Raw genomic sequence first — 24118 nt, forward strand, 5'->3', positions numbered from 1 at the left:
TTGTGTATCTGTATGTTTCTTTGTTGTTGCTTTTGTATTTTTATGGACCATGAGTCTAAATAATAAAGGCTATCTATCATTATCAAGGAAGGATCCTCCGCAGCCAGATTTTGGAGAATGCTACATCATCGACGTCCGTCGAAGGACTGTTCCAATGTCGAAGATTCTCTGAATTCCTCCAAGCGCCAAGTCCTTCGTTCAGAGAATTTTCCATAGACAGCAAAGGATGCATATGTGTATCTTTCGCGGTTCCAAATCCCCCATAATCCCAATCAAGAAGGGATCCTTGACATTGAGAAACGGCTCATGTCAACAAAGACATAAACGCAGCAATTGCAATACTTCTACACAATAAATAACACCAGGCAGAGACATTGAAGGGAAGTACATAGTTCCATTGCAACAACAATAAGAGGGTCAGTAAAAGCCAAGTATGCAGTCAATAGGTTAGAAAACAAAATCCTTAAAAACAAAAAAGTAGAAATCTGTCAATGTACAACCATGTAAACAGTATGCAGTCAACAACAACATAAGTATTTGCCCCATACAAAGAATGAATGAATAGAGGAAAAAAACATTACATCAACATTGCTCATTAAAAAGCCTAACTGCTGCAAGAACAAGACGTCCTGGACCTTTCAGTGGAAGAAGATACAATGCAACACTCCAAATCTTTCTCCTCGGTCTTTGCTCTGTGATGGTCTCCAGGGAAACCACAGTCTAGCCATGAAATAGATCCTGTCTTATTGGTCAGATTACTGATTCTGCTTCTATCCACAGCCGTAAGGCGGCCACCCCGACAGACAATGGCAAAGTTCACACCACATAATTATTAGATCTAGATGTTTGTGTAGCATCAAAATGATTCCAGTGGTACTTGTCCATGTATCCGTGGTTACAGGACAAACCGGAAAACTGTCCTCTATCCATTTGTGTACTGTATAAAATCTGGTGGACAAACAGGCAAATAGCCCATTGTCAAATTATGTAAAACTCGTCCTAGAACATGAATAGTACCACTTTTATGCCAATTAATGTCGGAACCCAACAAAATCCCACTTTAGCTTCTGTATGGAACAGCTCGACCGCAGTGCTGAACGATGACGTAGTATTAAGAGAGACAACGGTAAAGTGTAGTATGAAAGACATAAAATCTGCGTAAGGGGGTTGGTTGTGGGGGTGAATGGGTCAAACAACACAGGACTTTCACCCAGGAGACCGGGGTTCATGTCCTGTCTTGTCCCATTTCTCACTGCATGGTACATTTTATAACCCCACCCACACCGTTTTCTGTGGCCTTCTTGTGCAGTTAAACCGTCATCCCGACCCAGAGCGTCAAAAAGTGATGCCAAGATTCCCAACCAAGTGCGTCTACATATGATGCTAAAGAAGATTTTTTTTTGCGTCAATAAGAAACGCCAAAGACATCTATCTGGGGGCTATCTCACAAAAGCAGAATTTATGAATCCAGGATAACATAAATAATAATAATAAAGCAAGGCTTGACCGAGTCTAATCTGTGCATCCTGGTTCCAGGTGCGTTTCACGAAGGCCAAGCCAGGCTGAGGAGGAGTGACTAGGTCGAGCCAGGCTGAAGTAATTTGGATAGATGCGTGTTCACGGCTTTCCTTAACAGACCGCAAGGTCGATCACAGATTCCCTGATGCTAAAATAGAGAACAGTCATTGTTTATACTTTATACAGAGTGAGCAGCAGCTTATTGTTGAAGTAGGAAAACGTGAAACACATTATGATCACGGACCAACTGAACGCGGAAAGTAGTCTAAAATGATGTATTTACTGACCACTGCTCTGATTTGAAACTGTCATAATCATACTTTTCAAGGATTCAGCTACTTTATTTGCACAAATGAACTGTTGTAGGCTACTTTTTGCATTAAAAGTGAGCCGAAGATAATGTTCCTCAGCATATTTACCATGAAAATCAAATTATGGTTATAACGCTAGAATATGATTTTTAAATATCTCGTTCACTCTGTGTCTTCATCTCTCTCTCATGGGCTAAAATCTAAATTACCTAGTCATATTACCTTCCACTGCTTTTAATTCAAAGTGTACAACTGTTCATTTTTGCAAATGACAAGTAACTCATTGAATGGTTTCATTGAAGAGCAGTAGTCCGTAAATGTATATTTTAGATTATGCTATCATTCAGTCGGTCCGCTATTATAAGCCACGCTTTTTTTTTTTTTTCATAGAGTTTCCTTCTTTACATATTAATTATTTGCTTCCTCGTATATGTGGACATAGAAAAGAAAGACATTGAAGTAATTGGACACTAAAATCTAGAAAATATAAAAGAGAATTAAGTGACAAATTCAATGAATGTAACAGACTTATTTCCCCCCAGAAAAATATAAAATCAAAAACAGGAATATCCTAGTAAAGTAGTCTAAACTATACAGTTATTTGTTCCTATGAAATAAGACCTATTTAGATAAATTAGTAGGATTCTACAATTAGCATATGTTCTTAAAATCACAAAATTATAGTCCTAGTTTACTGGACAACACAAATTGTGTGCTAAGAATGCAATTTTGAAGAATCCAAAAAAAAATATATAGAATAATGAATCAACTAAAATAATTGAAGGTGGATTGGTCCACTATAGTAACACAGCATGTGTACAGCACTGTATATATTGTCCTTTTTAACTTAATTTAAAACACATTTGGCAACTTTATCAGCCTTTTCTAATTTTCTCTACAACTGCATTCAACAATATGAATAGCAGTCTTCATACAGCAATACAACAGTAACAATGTCACATGAATAATTATAAAAAATAATGGTCACAACTTTAAATAATAATGAACAGCAATATGCACCTGTTGTTGTTTTTTTAATGCAGGTTGATAACAATATGGTAAAAGCCTTGCTGAGTGAACAGAATAGGCTCCAGGATAACTAAATCCTAGCCTGGTCGGGAGCAGGCTAGCTGTTCAGAACAAATCTCCATGGTAACTTGGGTGCTTTTGTGAAACCGAGTCATGGCTAAATTGAGCCAGGATAACTGGGAAATCCCGGCTTAATCCCTTATCTTGGTTTTGTGAAATAGTCCTTTGACTAGAGTTGGCCAAACCTCCCCCTAATTTAACCATTCAGAAACTAAATACCACTAATACTGCCCCCCCCCCCCCACCCCCCCTCTTTCTTTCTCACGTGATGACAACCACACATAAGAGCATTTTTGGGCATTAAAATAAATTGTATTTAATATCTATTCCTTGTGTCCTATAAAAGTACATTCCTTGTTTTTAATGATGGTATTGAAACTGATACTATTGCTATATATGCTATTTTTAAGACCCCACGGTATATTGTATTATTGCCCGACCCTACCTCTGACCAAACGTTGCTTTTTAATGCACGGTAGTGAGAATGTGTTGGTTAAAAAGAATTCGGCCTCTGCCTATAGGAGCTTGGTGGTTATGATGTATTACGCTGCACAATACAGTGTAGTGTTGAAGTTTGTGCTTGCGGTGTTTCTGCCTGGGAACACTCCATTGCATAATATTAAACAGTTTTAGTATTAGCACTTGATTGGATGCAGTGGATTTCCCTGCTGTGCACATACAGAAATGTGGGATGTTGTGAATGAGATGGATGACTGAATATATATTTGGATTTGAATACAAGTAATCATATAGAATACATTGCACATGACCTCCACATGCTGAAGAAAATGTGCACTTTCAGTGTAAAAAAGCATCAACAAAGTGAAGTGATGGGTATGTTAAATACCAGCTCTCCATAGAGAGGTTGTTTCATGTCACAGGGTCCCTGTCATAATGCTGTAGAGACAACATTTCAATAAATCACACTGAATACAGCTCACACTTTTTATACTCATGGTAAAAAAAGAAAGAAAAACAAGTTGGTGTTTGAAAGGGTCAGGCTAGATTTAAAAACTAAAGAATAGTGCCTTTTCAGATATTTTAAAACAGTTGAGCACAGTTGAATATTCTTTCCAGTTTAGATGAACCTGTAGACTTTTCAATATAGCAAGGTTTTCAAAAAACTTCTTTTCAAAGGTATTTAATGACCTATGCAGAGGTGTCAAGTAACAAAGTACAAATACTTTGTTACCTTACTTAAGTAGAAATGTTGGCTATCAGTACTTTACTGCAAAAAATATTTTAAAGCCGACTTTTTACTTCTACTTCTTACATTTTCATGAACTTACCTGTACTTTCTACTCCTTAGGTTTAAAAAATAGCCTTGTTACTCTTTTTTCAGTTTGACTTGTTTTCATTTTGGCTTGTCTTCGCTCATAAAAATGCACCCAAAAAATAGATAAATGGCGCCTCTATCTGCATAGAATGAATCCGTTGCCCTCACAGATTCCTGCAGCTAATTTTGGATGTACGTTTACATTCCAATAAAGGTTTTTGATGACACGCCTCTGAAATTTGACTTTTTGCAGCATAACAATACTTATGGGCAATCATATCTTCCGCTCCATGGAACACATGTTAATGCTCAGTAGTACAGTAGTAATGTATTTGCATTGTACTATATTGCAGTCATTTCAATGGGCATAAATGCAGCTGAAACAGGTGCATCCCAAATCTTTCAACATTAACATTTTAATATAAGATTATGGCCTTTTGAAAATGTTTTTTTGGGGGGAGGGTAGTGCACTGTAGTTCCCCTGTGGCACGGCATAAGTTTTTTTCTTTAATGGGATTTTTTCCCCCTAATGATACTTTTACTTTTATACTTTGAAATAATTTTGAATACCAGTACTTTTACTTGAGTAAAAACCTTGAGTTGATACTTTCTTTTTTTTTTTTTAAATCCTAGTACCTATACTTCAACCTGAGTTTGTGTGAATACTTTTGACACCTCTAGATCTATGTAATTAAATGCTTACCAAACTAAATACTACATACAAAAAAAATAAAAATAAAGATCATGCAATTAAATGATACAGTGTCTGTTTTTTAGCCCAAGGCACTCCGGTCGCACCCTTCTTTAGCTCAACAGATTATGCAATGTCTAGGCACTTATTGCACTCTAAAAACACATACCAAGGCTCTTGAGGCCATGGTTTTTGTTTGTGATAATTGGTTATATAAACAACAATGACTTGCCTTAACCCTGCTATTCCCTTTATATTCGCTTTATATTAGATCATAAAAAGATGAAATATAGCATACCAGTTTTGTGGGAATGATAGCTTCATTTCTCATTGAAACCCAGGGAGGCCGTTATATTATCCAGGCCTCTTGACTGTCTCAACGTTATGGGGGACTGGTTGGGAGAATAAGATTTACAGTTCAATAGATGACCTGTAGATCTGGTTGTTGCTCAGGGAAACCTTGTCGCCATAATCACGCATTGGGCCTCTTTTCTCTGCTGTCCGCTCCAACCTCTGTAATTTATATCTGATCAATCTTTGTTGTTCTACACACATGTAAAGTGTCTAAAACGATCCAGTTTTTTTTCACTTAAGCAATGTTAGTAAACTGAGATCTGTAATTTCAACTACTGAACTTGAGATGCTTAAAGATGCATTCATCCCGTCTCACATTAGTCTACCTCAACGACGTTTCATTTCAAGAATTCCTCCAGAGGGATGTCCCTCACTTTTCTCTTTCTGTGTGTTGGCGTTCTAAACTCCGGTGGATATCTGAGGACTATGGTTAATGCTCCTCAGATCTCTGCAGGGTAAATCCAGACAGCTAGCTAGACTAACTGTCCAATCAGAGATTTCTGTTGTACAACTAAAACAACTTTGGAATGAGCACATTCCACCAAAACGACTTCCTTCCCGAGGCTATTTTGCACCATCATTGTGTCCGGCATCTAGCACGGCCCGAGTCAATTTTGATTGGTTGAAAGAAATACCAAATGTTGTTTGGACTAGGGAGAAGTTCTGACAATCAGTGACTAATCTGATTGACTAGTCTGAAATTTTCCCTCTTACGTATCGAGCATTGTGCGTCAGACACCTGCAAATGCAAACTACTTCACCTATAGTCACCAGCTCACTCTCTTAGGTCTAATATGTTAAAATAGCTTTCGTTCCACTCACACTCTTTTGATTCCTTAGGACCTAGATCAGTGGTTTTCCTTCATTTACACGCAAACGGAGAATTAGCTTCTGACAACGAGTCTTTCTAAAAACTCAGAGTGGAGATTTTGGAAATCTTCGTTTGTATGTTTGCATGTAAACTGAGACAAAAGGAGGTTTGGGCGGACGATGAATTGAGGAAGAGGAGAGAGAGGAAGTGATTCATTGCTGCTGTTGCTATTTTCGGGATTCTGATTGGCTAACATGGGCTTGAGCTTCTTCTTACACTGCCACCTACAGGTTTGGCATGCTCTTGACGGCATATATACACGGGTAGGTGTAACAGAACACTTTTCTCAAAACTGACAGGTGTGCCAGATGTCTGTACTGTCAATTTCTGAAAATAGCCACCCACGTCTAAACGTAGTCTCAACGCTCTGCTTCCTCCCATACTGTCTCCAAAACAGGAATTTTTATCTGGACGGCCTCTATTATTATGTAAATTTGATTTTCAATAATATATTACGTGCTCGTGTACATTTTTATATGCTTTTAAAGCACTTTTTTATACATGAAAAGTGATTCATGCATAAGTCTCACTTATTTTACTTACCTCTCCCTGTAATGTTAATGTGTTCAACGCAAGCATCAAGCTGCGGCTAACAGCCATGCATACCCACGGACAGAAACATCCAACTTCCAAAAACAGCCATTTATCACAGCCTGTCAGCAGCCTGAGCACGTGAATCCACAGCCATGTGCTTATTAAAAACTGACTCACAACTTCACTTTGAGATGACACCTGAACAGTAGACAACCTCTGCAAGATCCATACAAAAGTATTGACAACCGTGGAAATCCTCCAAGAATATAACCATAATGAAAACTCTTAAGAGAGCTGATAAAACAGCCAGAAAACAGGAAGATAGATGAGAGAAGACTAGATTAATAAAAGGTAAGCTGATAGTTAGGTATTTTACTGGAAACAAACAATTACATGCTAAATAATAATGTTTACCAATTATTAGTAATACTATATTGATTTATTATAACTCATTATTTGGATGGGCATTATAAAGTTGTGATTATTACAATACCTTGTTAATGGTTTATAAATGCATCTATGACGATTATTTAGATGGCTATTATCAGTGCTGCAATAATTAAATAGTAACGTCTTTTAAAGATCATCTAAAAGATTTGACGGGCCCATTTTAAAGTTATTTGATGATTTGTTATTCATTAACTTTAAGTAATTATAGTAAGCATTACTTTAGAATAACTTCCAAATGGCATGTATAGCATGTATTATCCACCATTGACAAAGTATTGACTATTTGAACTATTAGTAAACATTATCAATCATCATTCCATTGTTTAACAGCAAACTAATGTAACTAAAATTGAATTAATTATCAATAATGGTTATTATAAAGGTTAACCCAACTTGTATTTTTTTTATATATTATATTATATTATATATTTTTATATTTTTGTTTGTGGGTAATGTCAAGGCATCACCAAACCTGGGAACTTAATTACTAAACACGCACATATGATACTAGGAAAAGCGTTGACACTAATTTGAAAGTTCATCCGTTTGACATGAATTGTTAAATGACCAACAATGAATCAGTATTTTACAAAACTGAGCTTTAACTTGATTCTTGACGGTGTACTGGGCAAATGAAGCAACAAGAATTTCCAGTGAGCCATCAAGTCGATGGAACTTTGTGAAAAGTGAGAAAGCATTCTTCTGGCGTAAGAATTCATCGGCTCTAATGTCAGGATCCGTCACTGGTCACTGTTTCGGGTTAGTCCTAGTTAATGTCGACGACGTTCCACTTCCGGGATAGTTCAGGTGCTGCCAGAAATTCCGCCGGGTGTCCATGTCATGCTTTCTTTGTGTAGGCATACTGAACTCAGGTCGATTTACTATCTGTTGAAGCTGAGTTTTCTGTTACACAACTAAAACAAACTTTTAACGTACACATGTTTAACAAAAAACATTTATTTTTCCATTTTCCAGCGGCACCGTCATTGTGTCTGGTGCTTGGCGCCGCCCAAGACAATTGTGATTGGTTTAAAGAAATGCCAATAAACCAGAGAACGGTTTTCTCCAATCCCGGAATACTCTTATCATAACATAATATGTTTGACCCCTATTGTCATTGTGTGGTCCGATCCCAGCATATGGTCATATGACTAACTGCTGCAAGTAAGCTGCTCTGTTGAAATGTTGCAGAGCAATATTTGGCCACACATCTCAGCAAAATCAGGTTTTCAGAAATGTTTCGGATGCTAGACATAGATACAATAAATATATTTCAGTCACTTTTCAAGACATTTAGTAATCCATCTTCTTGTATTTGTCAGGCACTCAACAATTTGAGCCTTTCAGTGGCAAAAACAGCACTTTTATTAGACCAACTTAACAATGCACATTTGCACCATGGGTTACATTTCTGCCCCGTCTGGGTTTGCCCGGTTACAGCGTTAACGCTTAATGCTGAACCAATGTCAGATATTGTTGTTCCTATCAGTTACCTGCTCACAAAAACATTGGAAAATAGGTTCCACGTTGAAAAAAACTGTAAAAAAGACATAACATTTTATCAAATATTTTAGATGTTGGCGTTTTGCAATCTGATGGTAGGAATTTTCATAAAGCCGATTCAAATATGGACTGTGAGAATTTCAAATGAGGCCTTAAGGCAGTAAAATAAGATAGTACAAAAGGAAATTGCATTAGTTGAAAGTATTTACACCTTACATGATTGAGTGATGCATTTGCTGTCTTGTTCGCTAAAACAAGACAGCAAATGCATCCATTTGCTTGTTCATTAAAATGCCCTACTTAATTGGCTTTCTCTTGAGAGTCAATAGTATAATTTCACACCCAAATTTGTATTCTAGCATTCACAATGTTCTTATCCGGTCAGCGCTCGCTTCATGGCTAGTATGCCTTAACCTTCCGTTTCCCCTACACATCTTGTACTTGGATTTGTAACTCCCCGGGGTAACATAAACATAATGATGTGCAAAACAGAATCAGTTTATTCACTGTTTCTTTGCCTCGCTCCTTCCAGCCTTCATGCTGTTACCATACTTGTGTGGGAGGCAATTTTGTGGGTCATGAACAAGGAGCAGGAGAACACAATGTATTATTTATGAGAACAAACAAGTGGCAGCAGTGTCTCTGCATCCTACTCTCCAAATGGAAGTTACGATTTTTGAGTCTCTGTCGGGCGGACCAACTGCTTATGGGTATTAGACTATGGGAGGAAACAGGAAGTTGAAATTACCTGTTTTGTCTAGACCATTTTATTTGGCTTTTATGTACTTAAATGCATATTGTAATAATGCAAAATTCTGCCTTGGTGTCTTCTCCTCACTGGTATGCTAAAACTATATGTGTGTCACCAAGCATGCTTAGTGAGTGGAGATTTCCATGGAAATTAAGCTGTATGAGAACAGTCCAGTGTAACTGAATATCACATACACAAAAGGCAGAAAATAACAATTTACAGGACAACTCCACCCATAGATAATCTCACATCGTTATGCAGCATCAATCTCTCAGTTTGAGTTAATTACAGAAATTATTTAGTAATGAGTTATTGAACTGTTGTCATTTGCTTTTCTGTTCTCCATTCAGCTTGCCAGCTGGGCTCAGTTGGATTGATTTGATTTGCAGTGTCTGTGCTGGCAGGCTGCTATTGACAAGGCCGTGAATAGATTGGTCCATGATAATCTTGATAAAGATGTGCTGTTTTTGTCAAGTATTTGACATATGGATTATTATGTCATGAGGACGAATTGGAGATCGGTTTCTTTTTCTCTTTTGGGGAAAAATGCATTTTTCTGTCTAGACATGGCTACAAACATACAGTTAGCTAGTTTGTTCCCTATAAAAGGTTTGAGAAAAACCATGTGATACAATCTCAGCCATGTAAGTTATATGCAGAAAAGTTTTCGGGTGTACATTAGACATTTCAATGGGGAAATTACAATTTACAGTCTGTGTCCACACTTTGTTAGTTATACACAGACACAGTCCTGATCTACAGGGTGCCTTGCTCAAGAGCACCTGGCAGTGCCCAGGTGGTGAAGTGGCATCTCTCCAGCCACCAATCCACACTCCATACTTTTTCCCAACCCAACTCCCTAGGAACTGAGCTACTGCCACCCCCACCATTAATTTTTAATTTGTCTTGTTGCCTACATTGGCCAGATTTTTTTTTTAATAACAATGTTTCTGGTTAAATGAAGGTTTAAGGTCCCATATAACGTTCATTTTCATAATTGTTTTTTGGGGTTTTACTAGAACATGCTTTAATTAGTTTTATACTGTCCGTCTGAATAAACCTGTGTTCACCTTCTGTCTCAAACGCTTTATTTTCGCGTCTCTTTTTTTTTTTTAAGATACTTTTTGGTACTTTTTCCCTTTATCTCAGTGATAGTGGGTAGAAAGGAAAGGGAGAGAGAAATGGGGGGATGACACGCAGCAAAGGGCAGCAGGTTGGATTCAAACGGTGCGCCGATGCAGGACTCCACCAACATGGGGCGATCACTCTTTCCGGGTAAACTAGAAACCACCCAGAGCGTCAGTCTCTTTACGCCCTCCTGAAAAAGCCCAGTCTACTCTGATTACTCAGCGCTTCCAGGTCTTCAACATCTGCACTGTACCGTCGCCGAAGATGACTGTAATGCCTCTGTGGCGGCACTTTCTACCGCACTTTCTAAAGGGCCAGACATGTAGAGTTTATTACGCTTAAATGTGATCAAAAATCTTGAACATCTTTGACTGTATTATTGCACATCTCATATTGCCTTTTTACTTATAGTTTGTTTGACATAAAGCCCTAAAAACATCAGGAAAAAGGTTCCTTAGCCATCACAGAGTTAAGCAAATCCAACAAAACAAAGATTAAATTTTTAATAGCAGGTTACTACACATTTGACTCACAGCAACCTGTTTCAAAGTCTGCAAATAAAGCTCTCCTAGACGGGACAAAATCTATTGTGAACCTCACTTTATATGTGGGCCCGGTCAAAATTTGCGAGGGGCTGGATTTGGCCCGTGAGCCTTTAGTTTGACACACATGGTTTAAAACAACACATTCTCATTTGTTTGTGAGGGGTTTGTACGATATTTTACGAAAATATCGATATCTTACGAAAATGTACGCACACACATTCTTATGATATTGTAAGAAACTAGACGAGCTCCACGACATATGAAAGAAAAAAAAAATGTATGTAACAATACACATAGAACAAGAAGGCAGTTTCCGGATGTTTGAGTGATTATCTAGTAGATTAAATGTCATCGATCCAGGCAAGTAATGGATCTTTGTGAGATATGCTAGTAGATAACTACCCTAACTGCCGGTAGGGCTGACAACAGACTTTTGAGTTTACTGAAGACCAAATACATTTTCCCCACTTTGTGAAAATTGCCTGGCGAAAAAAACTAAAAATGAGAAATGTCAAGGTGCCCCCGTAAGTTGCTTTGGCACGTCGTCTTGTTTCAAACCCACTGTATACCTGTGCTGTGAAAGCAGTGAGCTAACTCTTCAGAGACACGTTCTGTCCCTGTGTGCAGCCATGTATTAAACCTGTGCTTGTTCTCTCTTTCACACCACGGAAGCTGGAAGTTACTGGTGGTGCACGACTGACAGGTTAAGTTGACAGGCCCGTCAAAGAGCAGCACTAGGAAATTGGCAGGATTTTCTGTATTATGGGGCAGGAGAGTTGTGCCGTGAAACTCAATGTGCAAATGTTGCTCTTCCCTCCATCCTCTGTTCACCTGATAGGCAATGTACATATGCTGTTTCTGTTTACATAGGATCACTTATCATAGCTCATGGGATAAAGTCATCATATTACACGTTAAGAAGAGCTTTTATTTAGACATGTTTTATTTAAATGATTATGGAAGGATAATTATGGGGCCTTCTTTTTATATTTTTGGCCACCATTCCTATCAATAAAGTAACATTGTAATCAACAATGATATTGGACTATTCTGCAAAAAGGTAATCTCAATAACTGTTGGCATGTTAACTGACTTTTGTCTTCATTGTAGCAATGTCAGCATGTTCCCAGATCTCACTTATTTACTAAGGAAACCAGTTGTTATCACAAAAATGCCCAAATATTCTTTATAGATTATTATTTTTCCATCTGAAATGCCTCTTTAAGGATGTGGAAGAACTTGATATTAAATAAATTATTTTCTCTACTTTGAATGATGCTGGTATCAAAGGGGGTAATGTAACTTTTACAAGTCCAAAACAGTATTGGAGGCATTTTATTCTGCCTGTATCAGCATTAATGACTACTGTTTAATTCCTGCCAGAGGCAAAATTATTGACATCTGCACGACTAAACTACCCAGGAAAGGGATTCAATGTTTCTACCTTGGGTGTCCAAAAGTAGGGAGCCAGATTGTTTACGTATATGTCACTTTGACTGATAAGAGGTTGATTTGCATGACTGCTCCACAGTCTAATGAGTCTGTGCGAGGAGAAGACACTTTGTGTGAAACTGTTGACACTTGTCACTTTGAATTGCCTGTGAAACGCAGCTTTATTCCGCCTCACACAGCATTTGACTGCCTGGCTGCATGCCTAGACACCATTAAATTCTTGAGCCCAAATGAGAAACAGGCCTGTAAGACAAGTGTGCTGCCATGGGTGACAATAAGACGTGAGACAATAGGCTGCCAACTCATGAGTTGAGGAATAGTTTTGTTGAAAAATAGTTGGGACCTGGGAATAGTATTACGGCCCAGCCACTTTAGGAATGTCATGTTTTACCTGCTTTCATCCAAGGCAGTCAGATCGAAAAGACTATGTATGGCCTGCAAAGAGTAAATATAAAAAACATTATATTTGACTTAAAACACTAGTTTGCAACATGGAAAACACAAACTAAACCAACTTGTTTGATGAGTAAAGTTTCAGTTATGTGTAGGGAAAAGGAATCCTGTGTATCGTGAGTTCTCTTTGTGATTTTGTTTTGAGAATTTTGATTTTCTGATTAGGTTTTTTTCCCCACAATGATTCCCCTAAATATTTCTGTTAATTTACGGTACCACTGAACGTGACTATCTCACAATCACATCACAAATTGAATCGGCACTCATGTATCGGGACAGGATTGAATGGGGTTGAAGGCATATCTTACCAGCCTTTGTGCCAATACAGATTGTAACAGGTTTGTAGCGAGGGGGGGCTGCTAGGTTGGAGGTTGGGTTGAAAAGAAACCACTGGAACTGCTTAAGAACATGCTACAAACTAGAGGCTGGCATCACAGCACATTTTAGCTTTGAGGCTAAATAGCCTTCTCTCTTGACCTTCTCTCTGAGTAAAGTAGTCTTTGCAGTTGTTCTGCTGTAGTCAATCATGGCTGACTTATCTTAATCATACAGTATGTTAGCAGAACCACGTCAAAAACGGTGCTGAAAAAACTAACTATATTCCACAGGATGGGGTGGAGCCAGATTGGAAGATCCCTGAAGATAATTTAGCATTTTTTTAAATGCGAAGGTCAGTTTTTAACCTCCCTCTCCAATTATCCTGACCTCTCCAAACTCATACCTTAATGTATGGTCTATCTGTGATCAACACTTGAACATAGACATTCCCAACTAACACATACAATGTTGGTATGTACTGATGCTTGGGTAGCCGCCCTTAGCTACCAGTACCAACGCACAAGGCACCCATGGCTTTCTTAAAAGACGTAGTATGAAGAGCAACAAAGGCAGGGGAGTAGAATTACAGACAACACAGGACTTTCACCCAGGGTTTGTGTCCTATTCTTGACCTCATGTCACTTACAAGTACACAATTTAATACCACCCATGATCTTTTCCTAACCCTGTCACATTCTTGTCTAGTTGTTAAACACAACTTTTTTAACCCTTTCTCTAACCTTAACTAAGTGGTTTCCTCTGCATGTTGAAAATTACCTGACCCAGAGCGTCAGAAAGTGACGCCAAGGGGTCCTGACCAAGCGTCACTATTTGACGAGTTGAGAATGTCTAACTCCATACCTGAACGCGTGCAATATAATTCACAAGGCTTAAAGAATAATTTTCATCTTGGGTCTGACACATGGCATCTATTACATTAACCTTTAAAGATACATATACTGCAATACTGACGAGCATTTCATTTGACACACTGTGTATTAAATATTAGTTGATGCCTAAGTCATGCACAGCCATTCTCTTCCGGCTAACTCACTTGTAAGCAGAGTCACATGTAGGTATAAATTAATATTTCAAAGCAATAGCTTTAAGCTGTATTCACACAGAACTAACATTTCCTATGAACCTCATGTGACCTAGAATATTTAGTGGTCATCCCTGTTACAATCCTTTATGAAAGGGCCATGCCTGCAATCTATAAAGCAAAAGTAACACCAGAAATTACCCTTAAAAAACAGAGGTCCTTTGCTAATATCATTTTCATGTAGATTGCCATTTACCATCACAGCGCTGTGGAGGAAGGTCTGTCTGTGCCACACAGCATTCTTGGATGGGGGAAAAAACGTGCTCTTGTTTATTGGCATTTGTTCAAACCAATCACAATTGTCTTGGGCGGTGCTAAGCAACGAGGGGAGCCACGGTGCCTCTGCAAAATAGCCTTGTGAAGGAACTTGTTTCGGTGGAACGTGTTTGTTCAAAAGTTGTTTTAGTCGTGCAAAAGAAAACTCAAATTGGACAGATAGTCTAGCTAGCCGTCTGGATTTACCCTGCAGAGATCTGAGGAGCAGTTAACCATAGTCCTCAGAAATCCACCGGAGTTTAGAATGTCAACACAAAGGAAGAGGAAGACTACCATTATTGTAATTTGTGACAGCAGCTTATTTCCTCTGTTTGGTGGAGGAGAGGATACAATGGAAAATACTGATGAGAGCTTTAATAGCATTGTCGGTGCAAATTGAATTGGCTCATCTAGCAATTCAGCATGGAGACCCATTGTGTTTTAATCAATGGCCTATCAAGAATTGAATCAAGGATTTAGGATTGGTTCACTAAATGTATGTGAAAGACAGACTTTGTGCAACACAAAGCACACATTTAAGTAAATGGGAAATCATAGGAAGTCTACTTGTAATTCTAGACCTGCGTGGATCAGGATCATTCATTTGGAAAAGTTGGGTGTAGTATCTTAGTATCTCAGAATCCATCCCAGGAATCATGAAGAAGTAGAACTGAGAGTGGGACTTTAGTTATTTTTAAAGCTTTAAACACTTACTCTCAAGCAGAAATGAATTACTATTGGTCAGAGAGTGACATTGCTGTTTCATGATACTCTCACAATAAAGTTGATAATGTATGAATGTTTTCAGAGCATGGCACCCGATTTTGGCTACACTGCTGTGTTTTGGTTTGAAAAGGAATATCTTCTGCAATGCTTCCCCCTCTCATTCCCCCAGCTCTGGCGTTTCCGAGCCCCTAAACCGGAGACATTCGAAATCACTTCTGATCCGTTTTGTTTCAGAATCTGCGAGGTTGTGATTCAGTCTCAAAGGCCACAAACGGAGACCTTTGGTAACACCAACACCGACTCAGATGTTTCTCCACCTGATTGGGTCTTATCAGTCATGACTTCTTGTTCTCTAAGACTATGCTACTAACATTACCATGGCAACTACCAGCAACAGGCGGAATATACATGCTGCCCCCTCTTTAGGCCAAGTATACAATAATGTTGATGAGATGTGCGGTCTACGCGTTTTAGTTTAACTCTCCTGTTGTCCTCGGGTCAAATTTCACCCCTTTAAAAAAATGTCTTTATCTGCGATATGGGTCTCTTTTTAACTTAATTACCACAAAAAATGGATTGGATTCCATTCAGCGCTCTTTGGAAATACAATTGATCACTATTAGTCAAAATAATTCATAATTTCTGCTTTCAGAACTCAAATATTAGGAATAAATCTATATAAATGAGGGTTATTGCCAAATGGAATTCCAAAAAGTCCTGCAAAACTAGTGGTATTAACTAATATAAAAGTCTTACAAAGGTATGAAAATCTCGAATTTTTGTCTGTTTTTGACCCGGGAGGACAACACAAGGGTTAATTGGAAATGAGTTCTTTGACTGTAGCTAACAGACATGGCTTTTGGCTCAAATATCCACTTAAAAAAACCAAAACGTAGCAATGGAAATGTAGCCTTTGTCTTTCAGCAGATGAACTCCATGAGCATGGGATGTGAGAAAGCCAGTAGGAAGTGACAAGGTTTTCACTGCGACTGGCACAGAGAATGACAAGCACCAGTAAGAGCCAGTCAGTGTAGCATGTAAGCAGCATAGATTTCTGCGCGGATGGATTCACTGGCTGGTTTTTAGAGAACCATCAGGGTGGAGGAGGGCTCTCCTGCCACCGGCCTCTGTAGCACTGATTGAAAAGCCGTGTCTCCTGTTTACTGTGGCATCATTTACTGGAGTAATTGAATGAAGAATTCACTCTGCTAAACCATCCATGAAGGGATGAGCTCATAACCAATACACTTCATTCCACCATTTATTCAGTAGCCCGGAGGAGGTTGGATATTCAAGACTGAGCCAAGCCATTCTCACTCCCAACTCATAAAATACTAACACTTGGTCTGTGGCTCTAAGCGTCGGATACTGATGAAAAAAATCAGCCTTTAGCGTCTGTATGTAACACACCGGGCAGAGCAGCAGCTTGACTGCGTTCCTGTAAGATGACGTAGTGTTAGGAGAGACAATGGTAGTGATTGGTGAGGAAGATCCAAAATGACCCAGGAGACCAGGGTTTTTGTTCCGTTCTTGTCCCGCATGTCACTGGAACGTAAATTTTGTAATCTGTTGTTAAACCTAATCGTCCCTTTCTTGTGCCGCATGTCAGTAGGTCCCTACCCATAGTGTCAAAAAGTGACGCCAAGAGTCTGGACCAAGCGTGTCTAAATATGACCCCAAAGGGCTAGGCACATGTCCAGAGAGCACCAAATAAGGATGCCCAAGTTCCCCAACCCAGAGCGTCAAAATGTGACGCTTATGGAGAATATTTGCGTCAACAACAAAAGTCAAAGATTAGATTAGATTAGATTCAACTTTATTGTCATTATACATGTACAAGGCAACAAAATGCAGTTTGGGTCTAACCAGAAGTGCAATAGCAGTAAGTGCAGGATATACAATGGTTTCATAAGTGCAGGACATGGATATGTACTGACTAAATATAGAAATGAATACTATTATAAACAGCATTTTACAGATGGGTTTGTCCTATGATTATAAAATATAGATAAGTATTTTGAGCAAGATTTACAGCTGGATATGTACTGAATATAATATACAGGTGGATATTACTATACATAGAAATTTTACAGATATGTACAATGAACATAATGCTTTACAGAGTTTACAGGTGAATATGTACTATGAATATATATACAGGCGGCTATAAATAAAGTTTTGGTCAGAAGCTATCGGAATTAAAGTGCTGTGGTAAGTAATTGCAAAGACACCTGACCAAGCGTCGCTTTTTGACGCTATGGGAGTGAGAATGTGTTGTGTGAGCTGTCACCTGGTTACCATACTGTTTGTTCCATACGAACAGTAGATTAATCAGAATCAGAAATAGAATTTCAGAATCAGAGAGAGATTGATTGCCAGGTACGAAGCACGTTCAAGGAATTTGCCTCGGTTCATGGTGAATACATACAAACAGTAATATGAAAAAAACAATAAATTCAGAAACAAATAATACATACATACATGTAACTAGTGCAGGATGTACAACAAATGTAGAGGACTGGGCAAAAGTTCAGGATATATGCAATGTGCAGAGGACAGGATGTACTGTTGTGATGTGTGATTTTTTTCAAGAAAGATAGAGTAAATTCCAAACTGTGAATTTGCAACTGAATAGGTGTTCGGCATGTCATTCTTTACATTGGTTTTAACCTCGGTTGTATTATGACTTACATTTTATCTTCTGTTTTGGTTTAGCAAGAGGATGGACTGATGTATAAAATAGTTCTTCAGCCTGTCGTATCTGAACAAAGGGACCCTAAATCGCCTGTTAGAAGGCAAAAGTTGGTATTCATAATTTAAAACACGCATTGGAGAAAGAAGAGATGCTGTTAGCAAGTTTGAGCATGCCTGCTACTGGGACTCCCTGTGAGAAAAGTCAGACTTAAAACTTTGCATTTCAAACTGTTTCTAGGTGCTCTAAACTCTGCGGGGTGCCCAAACGTTTGCAGACGCAATTTTTTCGTTTTCTGTAATTTTGAAAGTGTAAATGAAGGAAATGAAATCTAACTTTTTGTGACATGTTATACGACTGTCTAATCTGTCATTTGATGCCTTTTGGAGATTTTTTGGAGGCTTCTTCATGCACATTAATACAAATCTTTTCCTGGGGTGACCAAACTTTCAAGCCCCACTGTATTCATCTATTCACTTTAAAATGTATTTTCATGCAAGCAATTTCCCCGGCAGAAATCATTGTATTTTTCAGTAATGGATAACACTGAGCCACATGATTTGGTTGAAATATTTCAATGTAGTTCTTAATTTGTTATCATGAAAAAGGTAGATGAAGCATAAAAGTCAGCAAAGGATTTGCAGAAGAGAATCACTGAATAAATAAAGTCCTGAAAGTCCCTGCTGCATTTCTGTACTTTCAACCACTTTTATTGGTTTGTTTTAGCTACAGTATCATTCATCATCATCCTCAATAAATACATGTTGAATTAGTTTAAAGGAATTCATGTTTATCCTCAATACTAATGGGAAGGCCAGAGTCAAATCAATGCATTGATTTCCTGCTCCATAGTGCCTTCTAATAATTTTTCTGAATGCAGAATACGTTCAGTGACATCAGTTGGTGGTGTTAGAGCTAGCAGGGGGAAACATGTGACCTTTATCCCTTCAAGCAAAATGAGCCAGGCCCATTATAGCCTGATACAGAAGAGATACTAATGTTACCACAGTATTTCTTCCTTGGTACCAATCTGCCGCTGAAATAAGTAGCCTGCAATGTCAAGAATGGATAGAATGGTGGACCCAAGTGCAGAGAGGAGGAGGCAAAAGTTGAGCTAAAAGGTTTATTAAAATAAAATGCAAAGTACAAACAAAGGAAGTCCTGAAAAGGGCAGGGAAAAACTAAATCCAGGGTGAAAAAAATCCTGGTAGCAAGGAACCTGCAACAAACCGCCACAGGAAGCCATGACGCTACAACAGAAAACTACAATGATTTGACAAAAGACAAGGGAAGCACAAAGACTAAATACAGAGGGTAACGAGGTAACAAGAGGCAGGTGACAAGAGGGCTGGGAAACAGGTGGAAGACATCAGGTAGTCGCGGGATTGGGAAAACACAGGAAGTAAAACTAAAGACAAGACGAGACAGAGACATAGACTTCAAAATAAAACAGGAAATAGAACAGTTACAAGACAAGACCAAACATAACACCATTCCATAGTCACAAGACATGACAGAAAACCAGGCTAAGAAGTTAAGCCAGGAAAACATGCTACCACAACAAAACACCCAAACCATGGCATGCAATGTAGCTGTCAGAGCATGCTAAGTTATATTTTGGCCAGTGGCTAGAAATGGTGCAAACCAAGCCCTGGCTATCCTGCTCTGGAAATGAAAGGTCAGATGGGCCGAGTTGGCATCTTGCCCCTTATGAGGTCATAAGGGCCCTTTCTCTGCTTTGCTTGCCCAGATAATTTGGCCCACCCAGGAGAGAGAGACATCATGGCTTTCAAACGAGTAAAGTGGCAGTTGGTCAAGGCCACACACCCAGCCTCCACCTTGCTCCCCCCTCTCTCGTCCTCAATAGCTACAGACTCAGAAATGGCACACACTAAGGAAACCTCATTGTAGGACTTCAGATATGGAATTTTGGGCCCACTAAGGTCTATATAAAAGAGACTTCGGATACAGTATTAGGGGACCACTAAAGTCTATTTAAAAGAGAGATTAGATACAGTATTAGGGGACCACTAAGGTATATATAAAAGCATCCAAAGAGCACCATGTCATTGGACCTTTAAAGAAATCCATCTCAGCCTCCAATTCTCTTCCCTAATCTACTGTGGACCATACAATGTCTCCCACAATGACACTGACATAAGGTAACCCCAGTGTGTTGGTGCTGATTAACACTACTGGCATGGTGGATCACTGTTGAACAATGGGAACAATGTATAAACACTAATGGGAAAAGATGGGATACAAATGCCATGTCATTCAAATGATCACAATTCACACTCATGGCCTTCAGGCTTTAATTGAGACTTGACGTGAAGTTGTCTCCTTTAACATGAGACTTGGCTTGGACTTGTCTCCATTGAGTTTAGACATGATTTGGACATTTTATTCAATTGTCATAACACATGACTTAAACTTGTTTCAATTGACTTGGACTTAATCCAAAGCCCTTAATCCTGGAACAAGATGATCAGTGTTGGGATAGAAGGTGTGCATGGTTTCTGTGAGTTAAACCCTATTAGGTTTAGGAGCTATCATTTGGCAGTGTAATGCACTAATATATAGCAAGCATACAATTCTATATATTAGCATCTCACATTTGGGCTTTTAATTTAACCCTGTCATTCACCACCAAAGGCATTTCCCGTTTATATGAAAAGAAACCCTTCCACCTCGTGATGAAACTACCTCTGTCTGTGGATCCAGCCATGCGTGTCCACTGTGAGATTGGCTTAATGGAAAAATCGGCTGCTAAATGTGCAGAGAGCATTGGTTGGCATTTAGTACACACTAAGCCTATTATAGTCATACTGTATCTGTTGCAGTTTTAGGACACTCTTCTAACTGCCTTGGTGCTGGGTAATTTGGTTTGTTTGTCAGTCAATCTTCAATCCCTCACCTCCTCCAGATGGCAGGGCATACCGGCTGCATCACAATTTACACAATGTATGAGATTTTCAGAAGATACTGTACCTTTGCATCCTACCATTTTGATCTCCAGCAGCCAAGTTCCCGGCACTATATCTACTTAACATACATTAAAAGATAGCAATTATATAATTATATCAATACCTTTTCAAATAACATAGTTTTAAATAATACAGGCAGATTTAACGACGCAATGTGATGTGATAGATATCGTTCAGATTCAAATCTGAAATTTAAAAATGACTTCTGTCCCTGAAAAAAAGTGTTTTATCTGAAGAAAAACGGTCTACAGGATTCCCAAACTGTCAGTGCTTTATGACGGGTAGTGAGAGACGGCATGGAAAGGGTCAGTTGCGTCAGGCTCATGGTCAACGCGTAAGAGGTGGCAGCCCTGTTTCTAGGCTGTTAGGGTAGACAGGCTGGAGACTGTGTTTTGAGTCAGAACTGACATTGAACTGATTTTTTGTTGACAGCAACCCATCCAATAGATTTTGCGAAGAAACTTTGCAGCAAAGATGGAAAAGATACAATTACAATACAAGAATTGTATCTATAAGCACAAACTTCCCTGACCTGAGCTTTTCCAATGGAGATAATGTTTTACTTACTTTTAATTCCATACAGTTGTAGTCAAAAATGCCACAATGTGTATGCTACATAAGTTTAAGATAAATTGATTTCATGATATGATATGTTTCTCCACACTGGGTTGAAATATTCTTTAAGTCCTACTTTTTCACATTTTATTCTCATCACATAGTGTCTATCCTTGTGGATTATATGTAGGAAGTTCAATGGACATATTCTAAAGAAAACCTCACACTGAGAGAAACAGCAAGCACAGGGTCAGAGAAGAATGGAAGGTAGAGACAACTCACAGCTGCCAGTGATGCTAGGCGAAGCACTCAGCATGTTTTACATTTAGAGTGTCAAGCGTCAGGGTCAAACAACAGCTGCCAGGGGAAATAAATAGTTTAGAAATGGTACGATCCACTCCCTTCCTCTCCGCCCCATCACCTTGGCCTCCTTGGAACCTCTGATAAAACTCTCTCTACTTACCTTTGCATCGCGCCAGTATATAAAGGCAGTATTTCCCTGCTGTACATTGGCCATAGGTTGTGGCTATGACTGCACAGATGTGTTTTGAATCACATGGAACTTTGAAGAGCATGCTTATCAATTGCCAAAAGTAACTGTGAAAATGTCCTGCCTTGCCTTCAAAATGCTCTTTACGGCTCCCTGTTGGGAACCATTTGCCTTTGTAGCCCGACATTATGGAAAATGTTGCGGTCACGGTGCTGTAAATGTGGATTACTGATCGATATTGCCGACTGTTTCATAAGAGGACACACACAAAGGCAAACGCAGAAACACACATGTAATGCAATCAACGACTGAAGGCCTGTACTGCGAATCAAGATCAACATGCCCAGGATTTCTTTAGGTTACCTGGCTTAACTAATCCTAACAACCGCCGTCCCGCATAAGCTGTGTCACGACCGTGGTTAACAACTAGTTCAATCAACCCGGGGTTTCACAATCCAGCGGGGCACGTTCACATAAAAAGGTGGTGTTTGCGCAGCACAACCAAGCGCAAACATCTAGATGTCCATCTACCAGAGCGACATATTTTACATAAGAACAGCAAACTATAATTCTAAATATGAAGAACACAGATAAGGTTTTGCATGCAATGCAATACAGGGTTACACTTTTATATGTTTCTACTTGAAAGTGCTCATGCTTTAACATCCCCCCAAAAATACTGTCTATGGCTGCTGCACCCGTGTTCCCCCTCTGTCTGTGACGCTCTCTGTCTGGAGCGTCTGTTGCTTTAAAATGTCCAGTCTGCTCTGATTGGTTAACGATTTCTGGAGTCTCCTCATCTGTGCTCTGCTGTCGCTGTCTCTGTACAGTCCGTGGATACTGACTGCAACAGAGTATAGAGCTCATTTCGTGTACAACCACCAATAAGTGCTCTTCAACCAAAACTACACATCCGGACATGTTCCAGCAACATCAGTAGCCATTAACGACATCAGTAGCCAAGATTACGGGTTTCCCTTATGTTAGCATGTAGCTACATGTTGCTGTTGACGTTGTACCCGCACCAACTGATGATCAGTGAAATGTGACATTGAGGGGCGTTTCTAAACTCTCTAGACATTTGTATTAGCACCCTCGGTATTCGGCTTGAGTGTGTACTGCGTCACATGTATAGTCGTGAGCTTGTGCGGTTGATACAGAGCTTCTCATCAAACAATAGCAGCTTTTTATACATAGATGACCATGACATGACATGTAAATACCATTCATCATTCACACACAACACTTATTTCCGCCTTTAATCTCAGTGATGTACAGTATTATTGTTGTAGCTGACACCTTCAGACTTACGTGCTGCTTATAATCAGGATGGAGCTTGGCTGTTTTTATTGGATTTATGTCTGAATAGTTGTGGCTGCGGGCATGAGACAGCTTTTGAAAGAGCTCATTGTTATTGCAAGACTTACAGTGGATGTAAAGATGTAAAAAAAAAAATTGACCTGCCTGGAGCTGTTTCTCTGTCAGGCCTCTTCATCTGATGCTGGTTATCCTCTCTTCTCACTGTCTCTCTCCCCCAGGCATGCCCAGTTTCATCAAGTCCCCCGACGATCAGACAGGGATTTCGGGAGGAGTGGCATCGTTTGTATGCCAGGCAGTGGGTGAGCCCAAACCTCGCATCACCTGGATGAAGAAGGGGAAGAAAGTCAGCTCCCAGCGCTTTGAGGTATGACTCGGCAGCGGGCCTCAAAGCTCCCTGCCTGAATGGCTCACACCCTCAATGCTCATTAGCTTTCTACATTTATGTGTGCCTAAGACAAAAAAAAAAAAAGACAGAGCAGGGTAGGTTTTTTTTTCTTCATGTTGTACTCACAGTTGCAGTGTGTCAACATACCTTCACACCTGTTTAGCAGTAGGAAAGCTAAAAACTTTTCTTTTTAGCAGAACTTTTGACTTTTAACCTTGCACAAAAATGTTGTTGCACTTTTTATATATACACTACTGGTCAAAAGTTTGGGGTCACTTACAAATTTCAATTCCACTCCATTATAGACAGGATACCAGCTGATCTGAGTGGGTGGCTGATCTTTAATGCAATATCTACATTTC

General features: G+C 39.2%; 1 protein-coding gene and 1 long non-coding RNA gene across 30 annotated transcripts in view; one reads left to right on the plus strand and one right to left on the minus strand.

Moving 5' to 3' along the window:
- LOC117950865 overlaps window positions 1-3095 on the minus strand; it is a 24318-nt gene extending 21223 nt beyond the window's left edge. Inside the window, exon 1 of the long non-coding RNA XR_004657994.1 lies at window positions 2729-3095. This is a non-coding gene — a long non-coding RNA (uncharacterized LOC117950865). The remainder of the gene's footprint in view (window positions 1-2728) is intronic.
- The window catches only part of ptprfa (protein tyrosine phosphatase receptor type Fa), a 362404-nt gene that overhangs the window by 103186 nt on the left and 235100 nt on the right, over window positions 1-24118 (plus strand). For all 29 annotated transcript variants that reach the window (XM_034882227.1, XM_034882230.1, XM_034882238.1 and 26 more), the window contains exon 3: window positions 23590-23735. In XM_034882227.1, the coding sequence (XP_034738118.1) occupies window positions 23590-23735 (146 nt within the window). The remainder of the gene's footprint in view (window positions 1-23589; window positions 23736-24118) is intronic.

The sequence above is a fragment of the Etheostoma cragini genome, chromosome 9 (genome assembly GCF_013103735.1).
Source record: "Etheostoma cragini isolate CJK2018 chromosome 9, CSU_Ecrag_1.0, whole genome shotgun sequence".
In the NCBI taxonomy this organism is placed as follows: Eukaryota; Metazoa; Chordata; class Actinopteri; order Perciformes; family Percidae; genus Etheostoma; species Etheostoma cragini.